This window comes from Staurois parvus, unplaced genomic scaffold (assembly GCF_062004578.1).
Source record: "Staurois parvus isolate SC_StPar_1 unplaced genomic scaffold, SC_StPar_1.0 ptg000090l, whole genome shotgun sequence".
Classification (NCBI taxonomy): Eukaryota; Metazoa; Chordata; class Amphibia; order Anura; family Ranidae; genus Staurois; species Staurois parvus.
In genome coordinates this window covers 21,813,665-21,837,630 of record NW_028317886.1, presented here as the reverse complement: position 1 = coordinate 21,837,630, position 23,966 = coordinate 21,813,665, and the positions used below count along the sequence as shown (strand labels likewise).

Below are 23,966 nucleotides of genomic sequence, written 5' to 3'. Positions count from 1 at the left end.
AGGGACAATTGACTGGTAATTTCACGTGGAAACTGTTAATTTCTGGGTACCCAAACAAAGAACTCTTTGCAAATATTTTCTATGTTTTGGACTGCTGCTTAAACCGTTTAGAAGTTATTACCAATCATTAGTAAAATTAAACTCAGACAATTACAGGGGAACGTTTAAGGACACGGATCACTTTTTTCCAAAAAAAAAATAAAAAAATTATCTAATGACAGCAGACATTTATTTAATCATTGTCACAGCATGAGTCACCAAAAGTATAGTTATTCTTCAAGCAAAATGAATAATAATAATAACATAGTATTTTACCACAGCTAATAAACTAGTGCTGTCTCTCTGTATTAAATTGAGCACGGTATAAAGTGTTCCTTTAGAGAATGACAACCCTATTCAAGAATATGAGCTTAGTAGATTAGCTATGTAAATCCAAAAGCAAGAAAAAGCATGCAGCATGGATTTCACAGTAATAGGCACAGTTGTTTTAATAAAGGCAAATGGGGTAAAGGGGGGCTTTCCCTAAATTCACAAAGGGTAGGTAGGGTGTTACTAACAGAATGGTTAGGAAGCCAGCATGAATAGCTGATGCACCAAGGTTACTCGTCTTTCAGTGGCCTCAAGTTAAAGAAAGAGAAATTGTCCATTTTTTAACCACTTTGCATTTGGAGCAATGTTTTAATCCAGGGGTCTCCAAACTGCAGCCGGGGGCTGGATGCGGTTGTTTGCTTGCCTTCATTTGGCCCTTGAGGCACTATTCCTTTCATTGACACCAATGATGGGGCACTGTTTACCCCACTGATGTCAGAACATTTTCTACTCCTATTGGCCACACTCTGGCCCCCCTATAGTCTGAAGAACAGTAAACTGGCCCTATGTTTAGAAAGTTTGGAGACTCCTGTTTGAATCTTTCACACGTGCTAAAATCAGCATTTTTTTGCTAGAAAACTACTTCACAAATTACTTTTAAAATGTATATTTTCTAAAAGCAGAGACCCTGGAGAATAAAAAGGCAGCAGTTGAAATTATTTAAAAAAAATACACTAAAATGAATTTTAGCACGTACATAATTGGTAAAATATAATAGAGAGGGTTGAATAAATAGATACCAAACATGTCAAGACTCAAAAGTTATGTGCATTTATGAAATTGTAAACTACAGTACCTACAATTTTTCATGGGTGACACTTTAAAAGCCTTTACATGTTATCAATTTAGAGTTAACCATGAATTATGGCTCTAGAATTATTGCTCTCACTCTAATGCTCATGGTGATACCTCACATGTGAAGCAATCACATGCATACGCATGCATTTGTGTGTAACTGAGGGAGAATGGGGTTGTTTTTGCATTGTTTTATTATTAAAATTTTATTTATTTTACTACAATTTAATATTTTTTCATTTTTTTTACGTTTTTTTAAATTTTCCATTTACCTTTATTGCTATAACAAACTACCAACACTCTATACAGACATCAGGGGTCTTTTAGAACCCCAATATTTCAGGTACTTATATAGCACTGTCAATTTACGCAGCACTTTACATATATATTGTACATTCACATCAGTCCCTAACCCTCAAGGGGTGTACAATCTAAGGCAGTGTTTTTCAACCTTTTTTGTGCAAAGGCACACTTTTTTCATGAAAAAAATCACGAGGCACACCACCATTAGAAAATGTTAAAAAAATTTATTGAAAAACTTTTTGACTTGAGGGCCGCAATGGGTTCATATATTGGACCCGGGGGCCGGACCAAGAGTAGATGAATGATGTGTATGTGTCATCCATAGTAAGTATTGTAATATTCCCCCATAGTAAGCATAGTAATTAATCCCCCATATAGTAATTCATCCCCCATAGTAATTCATCCCCCATATAGTAATTCATCCCCCATAGTAATTCATCCCCCATAGTAATTAATCCCCCATATAGTAATTCATCCCCCATAGTAATTCATCCCCCATAGTAATTAATCCCCCATATAGTAATTCATCCCCCATAGTAATTCATCCCCCATATAGTAATTCATCCCCCATAGTAATTCATCCCCCATAGTAATTAATCCCCCATATAGTAAATCATCCCCCATAGTAATTCATCCCCCATATAGTAATTCATCCCCCATAGTAATTAATCCCCCATAGTAATTCATCCCCCATATAGTAATTCATCCCCCATAGTAATTCATCCCCCATATAGTAATTAATCCCCCATAGTAATTCATCCCCCATATAGTAATTCATCCCCCATAGTAATTCATCCCCCATAGTAATTCACCCCCCATATAGTAATTCATCCCCCCTATAGTAATTCATCCCCCATATAGTAATTCATCCCCCATATAGTAATTCATCCCCCCTATAGTAATTAATCCCCCATTTAGTAATTCATCCCCCATAGTAATTCATCCCCCATAGTAATTCATCCCCCATATAGTAATCCATCCCCCATAGTAATTCATCCCCCCTATAGTAATTCATCCCCCATAGTAATTCATCCCCCATATAGTAATTCATCCCCCATAGTAATTCATCCCCCATAGTAATTCATCCCCCATATTAATTCATCCCCCATATTAAGTCCCCAAGCCCCCCCTGTGTCAATTCACTTACCTTTGCTCCGCGCGTTCCTCTCGCCGTTCCGGTGTAGCATGAAAATATGTCTCCTATGAGGATCTGTCCCCCTCGACGTATCTGCGCATGTGCCAGTTTCAGACATTAGCAGCCGATCGGCGATCTCCGGCACATGCGCAGATACGTTGAGGGGGACAGATCATCCTGACAGTATCACGCTCCGCGGGCCGGATTAAAAGGTCCGCCGGGCCGTATACGGCCCGCGGGCCGTAGTTTGCCCATTGCTGTTCTAATGATTGGTCTATTTGTGAGCCGAGGCCACATGTTACAGATGAAATTGCAATTTTTCCCACGGCACACCAGACAATGTCTCACGGCACACTAGTGTGCCGCGGCACAGTGGTTGAAAAACGCTGATCTAAGGTCCCTAACTCTCATTCATACATACACATACTAGGGACAATTTAGACAGGAGCCAATTCACCTACCAGCATGTCTTTAGAGTGTGGGAGGAAACCAGAGTACCCGGAGGATACCCACGCAGGCACAGGGAGAACATGCAAACTCCAGGCAGAAGGTGCTGTGGCTGGGATTTGAACCAATGACCTTAGTACGGCCAGGCGGAAGTGCTAACCATTTAGCCACTGTCCACAATATCTACCTTACCCTCCACTGAAGCTAATCAAGCACAGTTTGTGATTGATTTACTGCTTCTCTGGATAAAGTAGCCAGGGAATGAAAGCTCTGAAACCGAAAGCAACAAAATCCTTGTTGCTTTTGGGTTCATTAGTCACAAAGGAGATGAGGGAATAGATGATCCCTGATCTCCTCCTTCTCCAGCTGTCTGGCCACATTTCCATGGATCCAGGAACCACCAGGCAGTGGAAATTCTCATTATTGTAAAAATGGCAGTGGCTATAGAGCTGCCCAGATCGCTTTTGCCATAAAGGTGATTGCTGTTTAAAAAAAAAGGGCCACCAACCTCATGGCTGCAGTTGCAGCCATGGGCTTGTTTAACCCCTTGACGCCGACATCACACAAATATGCGGCCTCACGGAACTGGCTTTTTTCCGTGGGGCCTCATATTTTTGTACCTGTCTTTGTGCTGGGAGCGCGCCGCTCGGCACGCTCCCAGCACAAAGAACGCGGTGTCCCTGAGAGCCTCGGGTCCCGTTCTAAAAATTTGGACCCGGGACTCCCGATTCCGGGTCACATGATCACTGTGATAGCCTCTGATTGGCTATCACAGTGATCAGTCACTGTGCAGCCCGGCCCCCTTGCTTTTTTCTCTCTCTGTGAATGGAGAAGAGAGATACATTGTATCTCTCTAACTCCTGGCATAGAGAAAAAAAATAAATAAAAGAAAAAATAAAGTAAAATACCTAGATCAAGGTTTGATCTAGTTCAGTGCCAGGGTTAGTGTTTGGGTCAAGGTCAGGGTCAAAAGGTCAGGATTTAAAGAAAAAAAATTGGAATCGGTGTCAGTTAGTGTCAGTGTGTTTTAAGTAAAAAAAAAAAAAAGACAAAAACAAAATGCGCACTATTGTTTCTGGGCTGTACTACGGGTACAAATAACATACACATATATGGTATCGCTGCAATCATCAATGTGTGTGGTTATATCTGGTTTGAATTTTCTTTTGAATTTAGTTGAAAATTTGATCTACTCTATTTGAAAGAATTTTCTTTTGATAGTGTAAGCCGTGTACCGGGGTGGGCTCCCCAGGATACAGTGAAGTCACGAACGAGGAAAGCAACCCCAACACCAGCTTTTGCCACAACAGAATTTTACTTAGATGTGGCAAGTAAACACAACCACAAATGCTGGGAACATACAATAAATTTACATACACCCAGCCCAAAGGCTGAGACCCTTGTGGTGCACAGCATGGCGCCTTCTGATGGATGAAGGTAGAAAGTGAAGTAATTTACCTACTGGCGGGCACAACTAAGCTGCCACACCTTACCTGTTATTAACCTAAAAGAGCAAGAATCAGTGTATGGGTGTACGGTATGGGCTAGCTTGCGATGCAGCACAACAGCTTACAATCTTACACAAATCTACAGTATTCCCCCTCCCATAACTGGTCCTGTAGCACGTGCCTGATTATTCCTTCTGAGCAAAACGCCAGTCTGGCTTGAGTTTGTAGGATTTTATCAGTTCTCTAATGTGAAATGTCACTTTAAGTGGTGGAGTCCTTCCAATAATCGGTAACACCACTTGCGGCCTGACACAAACAGAGACCCTAACTAACTATTGGCCTGGACTCAGTCTCTGGGCGCCAACACTGAAATGAGGTGCGTGCACGATCTTACCGACCCGGGTCTGCTTTGCATCCGCTGGTGACTCTGAACTGAACAAATGTTGCTTAGTTCTTCTGCTCTCATCAGCCTTCCTGGCAGCAATCTCTGGTTAGTGAGGGACGCTTTCACACCTGGATGTCACGGGTTCTCAGCTCACACGGCCCCTGCATTCAGCATCGTCCAAAACATGGCTCCTGCATTCAGCATCGTCCAAAACATGGCTCCTGCATTCAGCATCGTCCAAAACATGGCTGCAGTCTCCTCTTCCTGTTCACTAAAAACCCCAACTCTGTGTGAAAACCCCACCTCTTAATGAATACACAAACATCCACGCAGTCCGAGCCCACGTTAGAAAAACAGTGACATCCTGTGGCTAAACCGCAGTATGTCAGTCAAAACATCAAATTACTCCACACCATAATTTACTGCACACAGTGTTCAAACAATGAGAGCTGTTTCCCCATCTCACATGCCAGCCCACTAGAGGTTGTCGTCCTCGGCAACCCTCTCCATACAAACCCATTCTGGGCATAGCGCTGTGGGGGCACACCAGCATTGGGCCTTGTTGACCTTCGTAGAGTGACAGGCTCAGAAGCACTGGGGACGTCAGGCACATTTAATGGGAGAGGAGTTGCCGACCGCTCAACACTTTTCCTTGGTGGCAAACTTGCTATGGTTGGAGCCTCTGTGGGTACCGGGGCAGGGACAACCCACCATTACTCCCCCTCCTCTAAGGGGATTTCCTCTGTACTCTAAGCAGGAGGAGCCATCCCCTCCACGCACACTGTTTCATCAAAATTACAATGCCTCAACATGTTACGGTGCAAGTTTCGTGAGGGCCCCCCAGTCCCTATTGGCTCTACCTCATAGACCGGTATGGCAGGGTCTACCCTCCTCTTTACCATTTATGGGACCGCCTCCCACCGCCCATCCAACTTTCCAGATGGCCGCTTGGCTTTGACTATCACTCGATCACCCGGGGCATACCCCTCCTTCTGCACTGGTCTTGGATTGGGGTATACCACTTGCCTAACGCGCTCCCCCACAACCTTGTGGATCGCTCTCAGCCGGCGGCGGTGCTCTTGCGCCCATGTGGTAGTATTTCTTGGTGGTGGCTCCATCGAATCGGGTATGTGGAGATCTTCAATCTCCTGTCCGGCTCTCCCAAACATGAGCATATGTGGGAGTATCCGGTGGTACTGTGTACCCTTTTGTTATAGGCCCACATCAGTTCAAGTAGGTATTTGGGCCACCATGCTTTTTGGCGGTCCATCAGAGTCCGCAGCATCTGGAGCAAGGTGAGGTTGAACCGCTCGCACGCCCCGCTTCCCTGGGGGTGATACGGGGTGGTGCGGGAACATTCGATCCCATACAGTTGGTACAACTCATTCATTAGAGTACCCTGAAAACATGCCCCCTGGTCCGAATGTTTTCTCTGTGGGCACCCGAATACCTGTATAAAGTGTTTGCAGACCGCTTCAGCGGCTGACTCTGCCGTCTGGTCTCTGGTGGGTACAGCCACCGCATACTTTGTGAAATGATCTGTCATGACTAGACAGTACGAGTGTCCCGAGGTAGAGTACCCAATCTGTACATAATCGATCATAAGGAGCTCTAGGGGTGCTGATGTCTGGATGGCCTGGACAGGAGCCCGCTGTTCAGTACTCTTACTCAGCCCACAGGGCTGACACTTAAGACATGCCTCGGCCACCATGTCTGCCAAATCGGGACAGTACACGATCCGTTGGAGCCACTTGATTGTTTTATCACTCCTAAAATGGGCACCCCTCTCATGGGCCTCCCGGGCAGCCTCCTGTCCCAATGACATGGAGATGACAATCTGTCGCCGGTACTGCAACTCTGACTGCAAGTATATGGTCCGACACAGGAGGCCCTGGGTAACAGTTAGCTTATCCCACTGCCTCAACAACTTTTGGCCCTTGGGAGTCAGAGGAGCCCGCTCTTCTGACCGAGGCCAGATCTTGGTCCGGACCCATTCTTTCACTTTCTACAGTCCTGGGCAGCTATCCTGGACACTCCCCCAATCAGCCAACGTCTTTCCCAGCACCACTGGCATCCCGGACCACCCCACTTGAATGTGCCACATCCTGGAACATGGGTAATCGACCAAGGTCAGGAGTTTCAGTGTCCTCTAGCTCCTCATCAGCACTCTGAGCCGACAACCCTACAGGGACTCGGGAGAGTGCGTCAACGTTGCCGTTCTCTCTACCTGACTGGAATTTGATGCGGTATTGGTACTTAGAAAGGCGAGCCAACCACCTCTGCTCAAGCGCACCGAGTTTGGCATTTTCCAGATGTGCTAACGGGTTGTTGTCCGTCATCACGGTCACCTCTGCGCTGTTCAGGTACTCAGCAAACTTTTCAGTCATGGCCCACACCAGTGCCAGTAGTTCCAATTTAAAGGAGCTATAGTTGTCAGGGTTGCGCTCTGACTCCCTCAGAGCCCGACTGCCATAGGCAATGACTCTCTCACATCCATCCTGGACTTGGGATAACACAGCACCCAGACCATGTAGACTTCCGTCAGTGTACAGCAGGAATTGGGTGTCGAACCGCGCGTAAGCCAGAATCGGGGCACTGATCAGCACCCCCTTCACTGCTTCAAAGGCCCCTCATTGCCGGGGTCCCCACTCGATGGGACGATTCTTTGGGCCCCCTGCAGTGCCCCTTAATAACTCGTTTAACGGGCCCACCAAATGAGCAAACTTGGGTATAAACTTCCTGTAGTAGCCGGCCAGTCCAATGAATGCCCGCACCTCTCGTAGTGTACTCAGCTGGGGCCACTTCTGGACGACCTCCACCTTGTCGGGGATTGGCTTTACCCCCTCCTGGGTGACCAAATGTCCCAAATACTCTATTTGCTGTCAAAACAGTTGGCACTTCTTGGGCTTGATTTTGAGCCCATGGTCTTGCAGCCGTTCTAAGACCTGTCGCAGTTTCTGGATCCTTGGTGAACCTCAAAAGAGGCCCCAAACATTACTACGTCGTCCAGGTATATCAATACCGACTCGAAGTTGAGATCTCCCAGACAGTGCTCCATCAACCGCTGGAATGTTCCCGGGGCATTGGACAGGCCGAATGGCATACGGTTGAACTCGTAGAGACCCAGAGGTAGGATGAAGGCCATCTTCGCTTTGTCCTTCTTGGCCAACGGTACCTGCCAATACCCACTGGCCAGGTCAAGAGTCGAGAAGAACTTTGCATGACTCAGGGCGGGTGGGCGGACGACTCCTCAATCCGCGGAAGGGGGTAGGCATCCCGGACGGTCTGGGCATTCATCTTTCTTCCACACCAAGACTACTGGAGCAGCCCAAGGACTTTGACTCTCCTGGATCACCTGGTTTTCCAACATGCTGGCCACCGTATCGTTCACCTCCTGGTACATTTTAGGCAGGATTTGCCGGTAACGTTCCCTGATCGGTGCAGCATTGCCGGTGGGGATTTCGTGTTCGATGGCGGAGGCACACCCGAAGTCCTCATCATGTCTCGAGAAGGCCTCCTGAAACTCCAAAAGGGTGATTTCCAGCAACTTCTGTTGTCCTGTAGTCAGGATCTTGCAGTCCATCCCATTCGGGCCATGATCACTCGACCATTCCACTCCGCTGTCGGGGTCTCCCTTTGATGGACCTCTACAGCGTAGGTCCAGGCTGATCTCCTATCTGCCCGTAGCGTGAAGCTCCTCCGTCGAGGAATATCCCCTTCGGACACATAAACTTTGGCCAGCAAGGTATGCCCAGGGACGGTTAACTCACGGTCTTCAACGTTGAGGCAGCGTACAGGTACACATCCATCCTTCACAATAGCGAGGGCCTGGGCTACCAGTGGATGCGTCTGCGTTTCTTCTTGGTAAGCGAGCTCGATCAGGACATTCAGTCAATTCAGTCGTCGTCCAGCCCCAACCGGCAGCATCAATATTCGCTCATGTCGAGGCGGGATCTTCACCGCGGTCCTCCACAGCACCCTCACGTGTCCAATGGGTCGACCGGACATGTCGCCCTTTCGCAGACTACAGCTCCTCACCATCTGCTGTAGAACCTTCTGGGTTGGCCGGTGTGTGGTGGCCCGTTGCCAATATCTCGGCCCTTCTTTGGCATAAAGTTGGTGGTCTAGGTCCCTCAGCACGTTCATACCTAGTGTCATGTCCATCCCTCTCCGGGACGAATGATCCACCAGCACGACCCCCTTCTTGCCGACGTCTTGCCCACACAGCCGGACCCGCATCCAGACTATTCCTCGGATGACCATCTCTCTGTTATTGGCAGCCGTCAGCATGATGGCGCTCCCGTCTTCCGGCTCCATCATATGTCCAAAGTGTCTTTCGAAGAACTCCAGAGGCATAAGGGTGCACTCCGACCCTGTATCAACTAGGCAGCGTACCTTCTGGCCTTCCAACTCGGCTTCCATAATGGGGCTGCTGGCATACAGGTCGTGTTCCTCATGCTTCGGGCTTAGCTTCTGGTGTACCGCCGCAGGACACCCAGCTACTGCGGCAGTTGGAAGTTTAATGTCGGCTCAGACTTCATCTGTTCTGGGCACTCTCTGGCCATGTGGCCATACTGTCGACAAGCCCAACAGAGGGGTCCCCTTTTGACGTGCCCCCGCAGCTGAGTTATCCTGAGTGGAGTGGCACGAGGTGCTGAGGTCATTTCCGGAGACCGTGGAGATTCTGTTTTCATCTGGGACACTTCCAGCTGAAGTTCTCTTAATTATGTCCGCAGGGCCTGGACCACATCCTTTAAGGATTCTGAGTCTTCAGATGCAGACTGACCTCTTGTAGCATGGGTACTACTCACTATTCTCGCTGCCACAGGTATGCACTCCTCCACTCTCTCCACGGCGGCTAAGTAGTGCTGTAGAATGTGATGTTGGACGCCGTCCAGGTCATCTCTTGCAATTTGTCCTGTAAGAACTTGTTGGAGAGCCCCACTATGAACTGGTCTCGTAGTAGCCGGTCAACCTCCCGGAAAGCTCCCATGGCCTCTGTATCTCGCCTCTGTATTTCATTTAGTGTCTCCTGTAGGGAATTGGAGTACTGCATCAGGGTCTCGTCCTTTTGCTGTGGTTGGTTGAAGAAGTGACTCCGCAGCTGCACTACTTTAGCAAGCCCCCCTTGGGCTCTCTCCAGCAGGGAGAATATTTTCTCTAGGGTGTCTCTCTCAGATTTCGGGCCTTACCATCACTGTCCGTCCGACGTCACCCTCTAGAGCCCCCAATGCAACCTCTGTCCGCAGCTCGGAAGTCAGGTTACACATTCTAACCGCACTTCGCACTCTTTCAGTCCAGTCCTGCAACGTCATATTTTTACCTTCAAATTTTGGCAGGTGACTCAACAGCGTCCCCACGGGAATGTACCCTACTGGTACGAGCAGGGCGGGGGTAAGCTGTATTAGTGGTGTTGGGACAACTTGGTCTTGCACCAGCGCACCCTGAGCTGGGTCCTGGACCGGTGCCATTGGCGCCGGGGGAAGATCTCCTGCCACATTCCCATCCATAACGGTCGCTGTATCCTGCCGACCATGCCAAGTTGTAAGCCGTGTACCGGGGTGGGCTCCAGTGGTGGAGTCCTTCCAATAATCAGTAACAACACTTGCGACCTGACACAAACAGAGACCCTAACTAACTATCAGCCTGGACTCTCTGGGCGCCAACACTGAAATGAGGTGCGTGCACGATCTTACCGACCCAGGTCTGCTTTGCATCTGCTGGTTCAGAACAAATGTTGCTTAGTTCTTCTGCTCTCATCAGCCTTCCTGGCAGCAATCTCTGGTTAGTGAGGGATGCTTTCACACCTGGATGTCAACGGGTTCTCAGCTCACACGGCCCCTGCATTCAGCATCGTCCAAAACATGGCTCCTGCAGTCAGCATCGTCCAAAACATGGCTGCAGTCTCCTCTTCCTGTTCACTAAAAACCCCAACTCTGTGTGAAAACCCCACCTCTTCATGAATACACAAACATCCGAGCCCGTGTTAGAAAAACAGTGACATCCTGTGGCTAAACCGCAGAATGTCAGTCAAAACATCAATTTACTCCACACCATAATTTACTGCACACAAACAGTGTTCAAACAATGAGAGCTGTTTCCCCATCTCACAATAGATCAAAATTCAAACTTATGAAAAATTTCCACAAATTTTCAAATGACTAACATTTTCATTGCCCTTTCTTTTATACAGCGCTATTGGTTTTTGTTTACACATGTGCAATAAACAAGAATATTCTCTACAATGCTCATATCCACAAATAAAAATTAAACATGATTCAGTAAAGTGTCTTTTGTGCTTCAGTAAAGTCACTCTGTGCATATAAAGTGTCCAAGTGGTTTCAGTTTTTCACTGTATAATGCACAATGCCTTGAAACTTTGAGAAGACAAAATGCTGAGTCAGGCGTAGCAGGAAGGGACATCATCCCACACAGCAAACCTGGAAGTGATTAACACAGGAGAAGGTGGCGGTGAGAAAGGCTAGAGCTAGATCCGTGTTATCCCTATGCTTATTATGTAACATGCGTTTTTATCCTGGTACAAGGGTTTGCACCTAACAATGTGAGTTGGTATTGTGGAAATGGTTTTTAATAAAAGGATTTAAAAGATTTTGCACTATGGTGGTCTCCCTTCATGTTGTGTGAGACATTTAAAAGGAAAGAGTGCAGCTGACTGAAGAAGGAGAAGGTTGATGGTGGTTATCCATGATACTAAGCACTGTATGACTCACCTGTGATACAGTGCCTTGCAAACGTATTCATACTCCTTGAAATTGTCCACATTTTGTCATTTTTCAACCAAAAACATAAATTAATTCTATTGGGATTTTATGTGATAGACCAACACAAAGTGGCACATAATTGTAAAGTGGAAGGAAAATGATAAATGGTTTTCAAATTTTTTTACAAATAAATACATAGGCTTCTCTGGAGAGAAAAGCTTTCAGGGATTACCTAAAAGTGGACAGAGTAGTAGATAGTCGGACAGATTGGGGTAGGGAATTCCATAGGATGGGAAAGGCTCGGGAGAAGTCCTGCAGGTGAGCATGGGAGGAGATGACAAGGGAACTAGAGAGCAGGAGGTCTTGGGAGGAACGAAGAGTGCAATTTAGTTGGTATTTTGAGACCAGGTTAGTGATGTGGCTGGGGGCTGAGTTGTGGATAGCTTTGTAAATTGTTGTTAGTATTTGTAATTTAATTCGTTGAGTAAGTGGCAGCCAATGGAGGGAATGGTAGAGAGGGGTGGCAGACAGTGAACTGTTGGCAAGGTGGATGAGTCTGGCAGCAGCATTCATGATGGACTGGAGGGGGGATGGCTTATGTAAATGTAAGCCAATGAGAAGGGAGTTGCAGTAGTTGAGGCAAGAGAAAACCTGAGAGTGAATTAGGAGCTTTGTGGTATCATTGATTAAGAAGTGTATTTTGGAGATGTTGCGGAGGTTGAGACGGCAAGCTACAGGAAAGCTCTTTTTGTGTTGAGCTAATCAAAATGATCACAGTTGAAATTCAAATGGCTTTATCTGCCATTGAGAGGTTGATTAGCTACACCCAATTGAGCTTACAAGGTATTTTAGAAGGGGGGCGATCCCTTTTCCAACTCAGTGATTCTTTTTTTTATTTTTCTCTGACATGTTGGTGTTATATCTCTCACTTGGATGTTAAAGGCTGAACTGAGTAAATACAGCTGGATAAAACAAAAACTTGTCTGTCTTCATTTCAGGTTTCAAAGCAACAAAATGTGATTATTTTAAAGGGGGTGATTATTTTCTATACCCACTGTAGTTTTAGATTCATGTACAATTGAAAACAACTGTTCAACACAACAAAGAACAAGATCAATTTGGTCTAATTTGAATAGATTTTCTACCAGAAAAAAAAACATTTATTGACTGAGCCACCTATTTTGTGCAATTTATTTTTAATTTGATTCTTTAACTAATGAGATTGTTATATAGAACAATTGTATTTTTGTGCGTATAGCCAGCTTAAAAGCTTTCTGCTGGGTAGTAAACAGATCAGCATTCAGGGTGGGATTTGGTTTGGGTTTTTGTACAAGGGTAATCATATTGTAAACAGCTGAAACAAGGTACATAAATGGACTTGTCATTCATAAGATATAAATACATAAGGGCCTTCTGAAAAATAGTTTGACCCTTGGAAAATTCATTTTTCAAATTACACATACAGTATCTCACAGAAGTGAGTACACCCCTCACATTTTTGTAAATATTTTATTCTATGTTCATGTGACAACACTGAAGAAGTGACACTTTGCTACAATGTAAAGTAGTGAGTGTACAGCTTGTATAACAGTGTAAATTTGCTGTCCCCTCAAAATAACTCAACACACAGCCATTAATGTCTCACACATTTAAGGGGTGTACTCACTTCTGTGAGATACTGTACATCCATTGGACATCTATGCCATGTGACAAAACATCCAATCAAAAAGTTGTTTTATCTCGATAGCCTCTCTCTGACCAGTTTCCTCCTGACATTGTGTAGAAAGGCAGTTTGAGCCTATCTTCTCTGATCCTCCCCTTCTTCCCCTGTCCCCAAGTCATCTGCTGATAGTACAGAGCTCTAGAAGTCATTCTGAAAATGCTCAGTTTAGTGTGTATTGCTAGAGTTTTTTTTTTCTTTGGGAGGGTGCACGTGATCAGCACAGGGCCAATCAGCACTGTCCAGACAGAGAGATAGGGATCATGTATTCTCATAGGATAGTCAGAGCAGAATGAAAACTCCTCCTACAAGATTAACCAGAGCTCAGCTGGACACTGATAGAAGTCACAAGACTGCTGATGAGAAAAGGTATTTAGTAGTTTATATTTACTAAAATAATTGCATTTCTGTGTAGGGTGGGAGACCAGATGTAGTGACTGCAGGGTCCTGGGTTTAGTAACACAGAGAACATGTGAAGTTTAAAATAAATCCATATTAAACTTCCATGCAACAGAAGAGCACTTATATGCCCCCCTTGAGTCCTGTAGTGATGTGTGGGTCAGAGGATGAAGCCAAGGTGCACAGCAGAGGACACAGGCATCTGACACTCCTAGAAGTGCTGTACACTGAAAAGATTTCCAGAGGCTACAGCAATGAACAGAAGAGAGGTGGGAAGACACTGGCCACCCAAGATGTGTGTGTGTTCTATTGCATGACCTTTAATCTGGATGCTGACAGTGAGTGAAATTGGTCTAAAATTATATAAAAACAAAAACATTTAATATTTTTTTACATTGCATTCAGACAGAATCCTAATCATGTCTTTATGATTTTGCCTGTAATATCACATACATGTTTTAGGATCAACTTGAACAAAAATACTCAACACTGTGAGAAAAACAAACAAACACCATTATATAGTTTTTCATATTTGTTTTGTTGAAGATTTAGCAACCCTAATCCTCATTTGTATACAATATATGCCTTCAGCAGTGCACATAATAATGTTAGAAAGCAAATGTGCTGAAGATAGTGGGCAGTTAAAAAATATTTTCTATTGGTATAAGAAATAAGAGATATATTCTTTAGATGTTCATGCTCCCTGCTAATCCCTCAAAGTCAACCGTGATGTAAAAGATTGCAGGAAACACCTTCCTTGACACAACTTTCTTGCTAATTCTGATGTGCAGCCAAATAAATAATTTTCTTTTTATGCAGACAGCCACGTGCCTGCATACAACATGACCATAACAGGAACTAGGTAAAAAAATAAAAAATAAATTAACATTAAATGGCTGGACCCTTGGGGGTTTATTTACTAAAGCTGGAGAGTCCAAAATCAGACTCCCTTCTGCATAGAAACCAATCAGCTTCTAACCTCAGCTTGTTCAATGAAGCTTTGGCAATGAAACCTGGAAGCTGATTGGTTTCTATGCAGAAGGGAGTCTGATTTTGGACTCTCCAGCTTTAGTAAATAAACCCCTTGATGTCCCCACTATACAGCATATTTTTAAGATGCCATGGTGTTTAAAAGGTACAAAACATTGTTAATCAAACACTATTTAGCCTACAAGTAAGTCCCTTGTCTGCGTCAGGAAACTAAAGTATCTAAAATAAACTCTATATAGAAGGGTACACAGTTGGAATCAGAAAGTCAGTGCTTTAAAAGAGCTGTGCCAGCCACTAAGTCAATGTGCTGTTTTATTGCTTGTTCCAATGTGGATGCCATTGTTTATTGAAAGATCATGCATATTCTGGGGTGGATCCTGTACAATATAAATTATTATGATTAATTCTTTTCCAATGTCAACATGTTGTACAAGTCAGACATTATTCTATGAACTAATATAAAGGTGATTTTCTGTACTCTGCTTCCAGACATGTTTACATACCTATATGACGATTGCATCACAGCACTAAGTGAAGCAATCAGTCGCCTGGCAACGCACAGGATCTATTTCTACTGAGTATGTGTATTTTGTGTTACTTACCACCAAGATTCATGCCAGCCTGGAGACACTTCTGTAATCTGCATGCAGGACAGTTCTTCCTCCGAATCTTGTCAATGATGCAGTCGTTCCTTCCTGCACAGAGATAACTGTGCTGCCCTGGAAATATATAAGCAACAATTATTTTCTATCTCGGTGGTTTCACATCTCAAGTGCATGCACTGCTTTGTAAATCCTCACTTCAAGATTAATAAGATTAAAAAAAGATGAGCCAGTCAAAACTGATGAGAAATGGGGAATGTAGTGACATCGAAACAAGAACTTGGACAGAGTACAGGAAAATAGAGACAGTGATGGATACAATGCGGCATACAGTGAAATATATATGCTTGAGAGACTGTAATTTAACAAAGAAGAATCTTTTACATTTCATATAATGATGTCATTTACTGTGGAATCTTCTCTATTACCCTGCTTTTCCCTACCAACTCTGAATAAACAGTTATAAGGCACATCTAAACTGCAGACATGCAGGGGCAAACAGAAAAAAATATATTTTAAAACCCACACTTATCAATTCTGATGTAATAATGTAACAACATGCATGCACTGGCTGTAAATCAATTATGTTGCATATGTTTTGACACGATAAAAGATGCTTTCAAACACAGCAATGCTTTCTTCTGCACATTGTTAGTTAAAGTGTATCTAAAATGTTTTAGTTCTGAATATAGTAGGGATGGATTCAAACATCTGATAGACCTTTATTGCTGTCTCTGTCCTAGCTGGGGAGATTTACTTTCTGTTTGCCCTAGTGACCACCAGGATTGAAATCGAGCGAAAATTACAATTCTGAGGCAGGAGGAGAGGGGAGTTCTGGTGACAAATAGGAGAGAGGATATAATTTACAATGCCCAATTGAATGCACTTTGCGATTTCTGAGTGTGCTCCCCTTCCTGTATCAGCCCCCTACATTCTGCCCTCAGATCTGAGACCCATCTCTACTTCACACTTAGTACATTTCGAATTCTGTGAAATATTGTGACAACTTTATCTTTCCCCATCTTCTGCTGTCGGACATTCTTAACATGCCCCATTTTTAACCAGCCCATGATAAAATCGCTAGCCTTTCACTGGTAGTATGAGAGAGGGGTTAAATATGTCTACAAGCTTTTATCATTAGACACAATCAAACTCTTTAGCTATCTTTGGGAACATTGGCAGGTACCAATCTCAGAAGTCTATTGCCACCTCTAGCTCGCTCTTCACATCCGACGGCCTCCTTTAAGCACCGCTCTGGACTCTCACAACAGTTGACCTCTTTTGAGAATCGTTGGCAGAAGGATCCCTACTCGAAGGGCCTGGTCACTGACCTTTATTCTTTTCTGGTAAACTTCTCAAGCTCGGGTCAGTTGTCTTATGTGTCACAATAGGAGGACGATCTGGGTAAGACTCTGGGCCAGGTGGCTTGGAACAATGTCTCGCTGACCGCTTCTAAGTGCTCTCAAAACATATTTGCTCCCTTGCTGGTTTATGACCCCTGAACACAAAGCATGGTTTGTCCCTAACGCTTCTCCAATGTGCTTTCAGTTGTAGAGAATGGGGCACCTTGCTCCATATCTGGTAGACTTGCCCCAAGTCAATTCTTTTTTGAACCCAGATATATGCATTGACTAGAACAGTACTGAACAGATCTCTTAAAAACCACCTCACCTCATGGGGACCATGGTCCACGAGAAGCTCACCACTTTTCTGAATGATGCACATGTCCAATTCCTGAAGGTTTGGGAACCATGGGTGGCCAATAATAAAAACCTTAACATGGACCACTCCTTGCTCTCAACGTGATGACACTGAAGAGACTCTCTACCATGGACCTATGGCTGCATCCCATGGGATTCCACTCCACCAATACGCCCCCCCCTTTTTCTCCTCTTACCCCTACTTTTTCTCTTCTTTCCTCCTATTTTTATCAGTCTTTATTTTTTTTCCTTTGCTGGCTTGTACACAAAACCTGGACCACCCTCTCCCCTCCCTTTTGGGTGGCTGCCTGCGATCATACATGACGTGCAGATCTGGTGTACTTGAGCACTATTTTGTACTATTACGCACTCATGTCCTGGATGTAACAGTTACACTGGCGGTTGTACCACCCATCTGCCTTCGTAATTCTAGGCCTATCGGTCCATTTCCTTTTGCTCCTTGTCTCTTATTGCCTCATTGGCACCTTCATTTTGTAAAGAAGAGAGAATATCATTTTCTCTGAAGAGATCTCTTCTCACTTCTTTTTTCTCAAGAATGGAAGTAAAAGTAAATCTTTAGAATAGGACACAGACAGCAAAAAAAGACAAAAACTTGTCAGGGGATTTAAACATTCCTTACTCTACCAAAAAATAAAAAGAAGTATGGGCTTTAGGTACACTATTATGTCACTAAAAAGATATACATAAGCAGGATATATACATATGAAATAGGTGTATTTTTACAAGTACACTTGTATTTTTTAATTAGATGGGCATTAGAGTGTTGAGATCCTTATTTGCTATAAAATTTCTTTATCTCTTCAAGTGTTCTTTTAATAACAATGCCATGTACAGCGTGGTTTAAAATAGTAAGAGGACATCTTACCTACAATAAATAATTTATTATTCATCAACATTCTGTAACATTATCAGTGACCACTGACCACATATTAACAGAGACAGTTGAAACTGAAGCACCCTTCTGTGAATGGTTTATTTAAAACTCTAAATTGGGCAGCACAGTGGCTTAGTGGTTAACACTCTTGCTTTGAAGCACCAGGGTCCCTGGTACAAATCACATTGAGGACACCACCTGCAGCTGAGTTTGGATGTTCTGTTTGTGGGTGTTCCCTTCCACACTCCAAAGACATACTGGCAGTTCAGTTGGCTCATATATAAACTGTAATTGTATGTGTATGTATGAATTTGAGGTAGGGGCCTTAGACTGTACTTTCTAGATGGCACTGATGTGACTGTACAATATGTAAAGTGCATCATAAATTATCAGTGCTACAGAAATACCTGAAATAAAAATATTAAATATAATCATGCACAGTTTTTCAAATTACTCTAAAAGTTCCTTTGTAAAGTATTAGGATAACACAGTGAATCACAGATATATTACCATTACAGTTTAATGTATTGGGGACCAATAGGATGTAATGATCCATCCAACAGGCTGCAAGTGATTGGACCTTAAGCTTTGTTTACAGTGTGAGAAAAAAAGGCAATTACAGAAGCAGGAGGATGAGCATTTCTTGTAAAACCACTTACTAATGATGAAATAAAAATAAAAATTTTACTTTTTACAATTACAAAAAAAAAGCATTTATTACTGCAAAACGGAAAGTTAATATAGGACACATAACAAAACTGCACTAAAATGCATTTATATTGAGGGTAAAAAAAATAAAAAATATATATATACAGGTGAAACTCAAAAAATTAGAATATCGTGCAAAAGTTCATTTATTTCAGTAATGCAACGTAAAAGGTGAAACTAATATATGAGATAGACTCATTACATGCAAAGCAAGATAGTCCAAGCCGTGATTTGTCATAATTGTGATGATTATGCCTTACAGCTCATGAAAACCCCAAATCCACAATCTCAGAAAATTAGAATATTACATGCAATCAATAAAACAAGGATTGTACATAGAACATTATCGGACCTCTGAAAAATATAAGCATGCATATGTACTCAGTACTTGGTTTGGGCCCCTTTTGCAGCAATTACTGCCTCAATGCGGCCTGGCATGGAAGCTATCAGCCTGTGGCACTGCTGAGGTGTTATGGAAGACCAGGATGCTTCAATAGCGGCCTTCAGCTCTTCTGCATTGTTCGATCTCATGTCTCTCATCTTTCTCTTGGCAATGCCCCATAGATTCTCTATGGGGTTCAGGTCAGGCGAGTTTGCTGGCCAATCAAGCACAGTAATCCCACTGTCATTGAACCAGGTTTTGGTGCTTTTGGCAGTGTGGGCAGGTGCCAAGTCCTGCTGGAAAATGAAGTCAACATTCCCATAAAGCTCGTCTGCGGAAGGAAGCATGAGGTGCGCCAAAATCTCCTGGTAGACGGCTGCATCGACCCTGGACTTAATGAAGCACAGTGGACCAACACCAGCAGATGACATGGCTCCCCAAATCAACACAGACTGTGGGAACTTCACACTGGACTTCAAGCATCTTGCAGTGTGTGCCTCTCCATTCTTCCTCCATACTCTGGGTCCTTTGTTTCCAAATGAGATGGAAAAGTTGCTCACATCAGAAAAGAGGACTTTGGACCACTGAGCAACAGACCAGGTCTGTTTTTCTTTAGCCCAGGTAAGATGCTTCTGACGTTGTTTGTTGTCCAGGTGCGGCTTGACAAGAGGAATACGACATTTGAAGCCCATGTCCAGGATCCGTCTGTGTGTGGTGGCTCTTGATGCACAGACTCCAGCCTCAGTCCACTCCTTGTGAAAGTCCCCAACACTTTTGAATGGCCTTTTCCTGACAATCCCCTCCAGGCTGCACTCATCCCTGCTGCTTGTGCACCTTTTTCTTCCACACTTTTCCCTTCCACATAACTTTCTATTAATGTGCTTTGATTCAGCACTTTGGGAACATCCAACTTCTTTTGCAATTACCTTTTGAGGCTTTCCCTCCTTATGGAGGGTGTCAATGATAATTTTCTGCACAACTGTCAGGGCAGCAGTCTTTCCCATGATTGTGAATCCTACTGAACCAGACTGAGAGACCATTTAAAGGCTCAGGAACCCTTTGCAGGTGTTATGGCTTAATTAGCTGATTAGAGTGGGACACTTTGAGCGGGGAATATTGCACCTTTTCACAATATTCTAATTTTCTGAGATTGTGGATTTGGGGTTTTCATGAGCTGTAAGCCATAATCATCACAATTATGACAAATCATGGCTTGAACTATCTTGCTTTGCATGTAATGAGTTTATCTCATATATTAATTTCACCTTTTAAGTTGCATTACTGAAATAAATGAACTTTTGCACAATATTCTAATATTTTGAGTTTCACCTGTGTGTATATATATATATATATATATATATATATATATATATACACATACATACAGTGCTCAGCTTAAATGAGTACACCCCTTTTGAAAAGTAAGATTTTTATATTTCAATGAACACAATAACAATTTCCAAAATTTTAACAAAACAGTTTTAACCATTTGCTGCCTGGCCAATGTACTAGATTTCCAGGGTGGACGCCATTTGGCGTCCTCCCACACATGTGCAGTTTCTGCGCTTGCAGTGCCACGCAGCAGCGCGATCTGTCACCGGCCGTGTACCTCGGACACAGTCGATGACAGATCTGAGTACCGGCCCCCGTTGCCAGTACCATGTGACCTGCTGTGACCAATCACAGCAGGTCACATGACAGTTGTATACAATGGATGGCTTCATTCATGCCATCCATTGTATACTAGTGTCTATCTGTGAATGGTCACAGCGATCACATGCACATGTCATGTGATTAGCTGTGGCCAAATCACAGCTAAGCACAAAAGAAAAAAAAACCCTGAATGAATAGATGTCATTTAGGTAAATGCTTGCTTACAGCAAAGTAATTCTTTGCTATAAGCAAATTGTGTAAAAAAAAAAAAAATACTGATCACTTCCCCAAAGTAGTACAATGCTACCATGGTAAAATTGTACTACTTTGGTCATAGTGAAATATGAAAAAAAAATCTTAAAAAAAAAAAAAAAAGTAATAAAAAATTAAAAATAATAATAAAAATATATATATATATATATTTTTTTTTCATACTGTCACTAGTCAGTGTCCCTGATCACCGCCATGCCAATTATATGAAGATGCTGTACTGCACTGGTGACAGTATGTAAAAAAAAAATAGTGAAAATTATTTTTTTCATTTTTTCATTTTCCGAAAAATTATGACAAAAAAAATACAACTTCAAAAAACTCGCCATTCCTATTACGAAATACGTTGGACTGTCTACTTTACAAAAAGTAGTCATTTGGGGGATATCTGTACTGTTCTGACATTCTTGGACTTCAAGAAATTAGATTGACTGTCAGTACTTCAGGATTGATCAATTTTCAGATCTATACCATAGTTTGTGAACTCTATAACTTTCCTACAAACTAAAAAATACATCCTAATTTGGGTTATTTTCACCAAAGATATGTAGCAGAATACATCTTGGCCTAAATTTATGAAGAACAATTATTTATTTGTAAACTTTTATAACAGAAACAAAGAAAAACGTGTTTTTTCTTCAACGTTTTTGGTCTTTTTTTGTTAATTTAGCAAAAAATAAAAATCCCGGCGGTGATTAAATACCACCAAAAGAAAGCTCTAGTTGTGTGAAGAAAATTATAAAATTTTAGTTTGGGTACAATGTTTTATGACCGCGCAATTGTCATTCAAAGTGTGAGAGCGCTGAAACCTGAAAAATGGCCTGGGCAGGAAGGTGTAAAATTGCCTGGTATTGAATTGGTTAAAGAACATTTTTTCAGCTCCTTACATGAAGGTAAGGTTGATAATATAACTTGGATTACAAAATCTTCAGTTTTACTCAAATTAGTTGATGCAAAAATGAATACACCCCACAACAAAAACTACTACATCTAGTATTTTGTATGAACTCCATGATTTGTAAGGACAGCACCAAGTCTTCTAGGCATGGAAAGAACAAATTGGCGACATATTGCAACATCTATCTTTTTCCATTCTTCAAGAATGACCTCTTTCAGAGATGGGATGCTGGATGGAAAGTGATACTCAACTTGTCTCTTCAGAATTTTCCATTGGGTTCAGATCAGGAGACATACTTGGCCACGGAGTCACAAATGCAACAGTGGCCTTAGATGTGTGTTTTGGATCATTGTCATGTTGGAAAAATGCACGACGACCAAGGGCACGGAGTGATGGTAGCATCTTCTCTTTCATTATAGAGCTGTACATCTGTGAATTCATGATACCATCAATGAAATGCAGCTCCCTGACACCAGCAGGACTCATGCAGCCCCACAGAAAGACACTGCCACCACCATGTAGGCACGATGCATTTTTCTTTGTACTCCTCACATTTGTGACGCCATACAGTTTTGAATCCATCAGTTCCAGAAACCTTTGTCTTGGTCTCATCACTCCAGAGTACAGAGTCCCAGTAGTCTTCTTTTTCAGCATGGGCCCTGGCAAATTCTAGGTGGGATTTCTTGTGCATGGGCTTTAGGAAAGGCTTCCTTCGTAGACAACACCCATGAATGCCATTCCTCTACAGTGTATATGGTATTGTGTCATGGGAAACAATCACTCCAGTTTGGCGTTCTACTTCTTTAGCTAACTGCAGTGAACTTGCATGGCAATTTTCTTCAACCCTTCTCATCAGAAGATGCTCCTGTTGAGGTTTTTACTTCCATGGACAGCCTGGACATTTCTGTGAGATGGTTGCAGTTCCATCTTTGTTAAATTTTTGTATTACTTTGCAACAGTATTCTGACTGATAAGTAAAGCTTTGCTGATCTTCTTGTAGCCTTCACCGTTCTTGTGTAAATAAATACATTTCTTTCTCAGACCTTGTAACATTTCTCTTCCGTGTGGTGCCATTGCTGAGAACATGAAATGGGAAGGGGTTTTCTTTGTTAAGCTACTCCCTTTTATAATCAACTGTCTGCTGGACACCTGTTTAATGAACAATAAGACTCATCTGTAGTTGAATTCTTGTTAATTAGGATTTTGTTGTCTAAAATATAGCTTTGTGTCTAAGACTTTCATTGGGGTGTATTCATTTTTGCAACATGGTCTGGAATGAATTTGTTAGGAAAAATACTTTGTGTGTGTGCAAATTACCAAATTTTGTTTGCAATCAATAGCCCGCATTTGTGGGAGTATTGTGTAGTGTCCCATAGAAAATGTTGATTCTAAAAGCAAAGTAAAGGTTTTCTGACAAACCTGTTGAGATGTACTCATTTATGCTGAGCACTGTATATATACTGTATATACAAATTTCTAAATTGGTACTGAAAGCAAACGGTTACATTTGAAGTTCAAATGTATATGAATGAGTTGTCTCTGCCAATCTAATAAGCCATACATGCTTTCCAGACAGGAGATTCAGATACTGACCTCGCTTTTCTACACTATATTTAATCAGTACAGACTGGTCAGGAACCCACTCTAGCCTGTGATTTGACAATATTATTCACCTCCCACTGTTTGACAGCATTGTGCATATCATAAAAATCCATACATTGCTGTTATAACCTTTGTTTTCGTCCTCTTTTGCATCTCAGTGCTGCAAACCTGTACATAACTGCTCTGGACCAATTTACTGACAGTGGTGGCCCAAGTACAATGTGTACCACCACGGTCCCTTGGAATATCCATCAAAAGGTGCATATGACTGGGTGACAACACAAGAGAACAACTGGAAGACAGTTGTCATCTTATAACAGTAAATCCTGAAAAAGCCATCCTGAGAAGGACAGCCTGTCCTCTGCCAGCATGTTTTCTTTGCTCTCTGTGTGAAAGTGGTAGTCTTAAAAGTCATAACATGCTTTCTGCATTGGAGATCTCTGGCTCTGGCTCTGACTCAGCAGTGGGGCATGTTGGGCCTCTGCAGAGAGATCACTGCTTCCACACAGAAAGCAAGGGTCCTTCTCTGCAGTATGCTGGCAG

The 23,966-nt window shown here is 43.0% G+C and overlaps 1 protein-coding gene across 2 annotated transcripts in view; it reads right to left on the bottom strand.

The window, feature by feature from the left end:
- Nucleotides 1–23,966, bottom strand: part of NR3C2 (nuclear receptor subfamily 3 group C member 2) — a 514,840-nt gene that overhangs the window by 129,224 nt on the left and 361,650 nt on the right. For both annotated transcript variants that reach the window (XM_089670472.1, XM_089670473.1), the window contains exon 4: nt 15,316–15,432. In XM_089670472.1, coding sequence (XP_089526598.1) covers nt 15,316–15,432 — 117 coding nt within the window. The remainder of the gene's footprint in view (nt 1–15,315; nt 15,433–23,966) is intronic.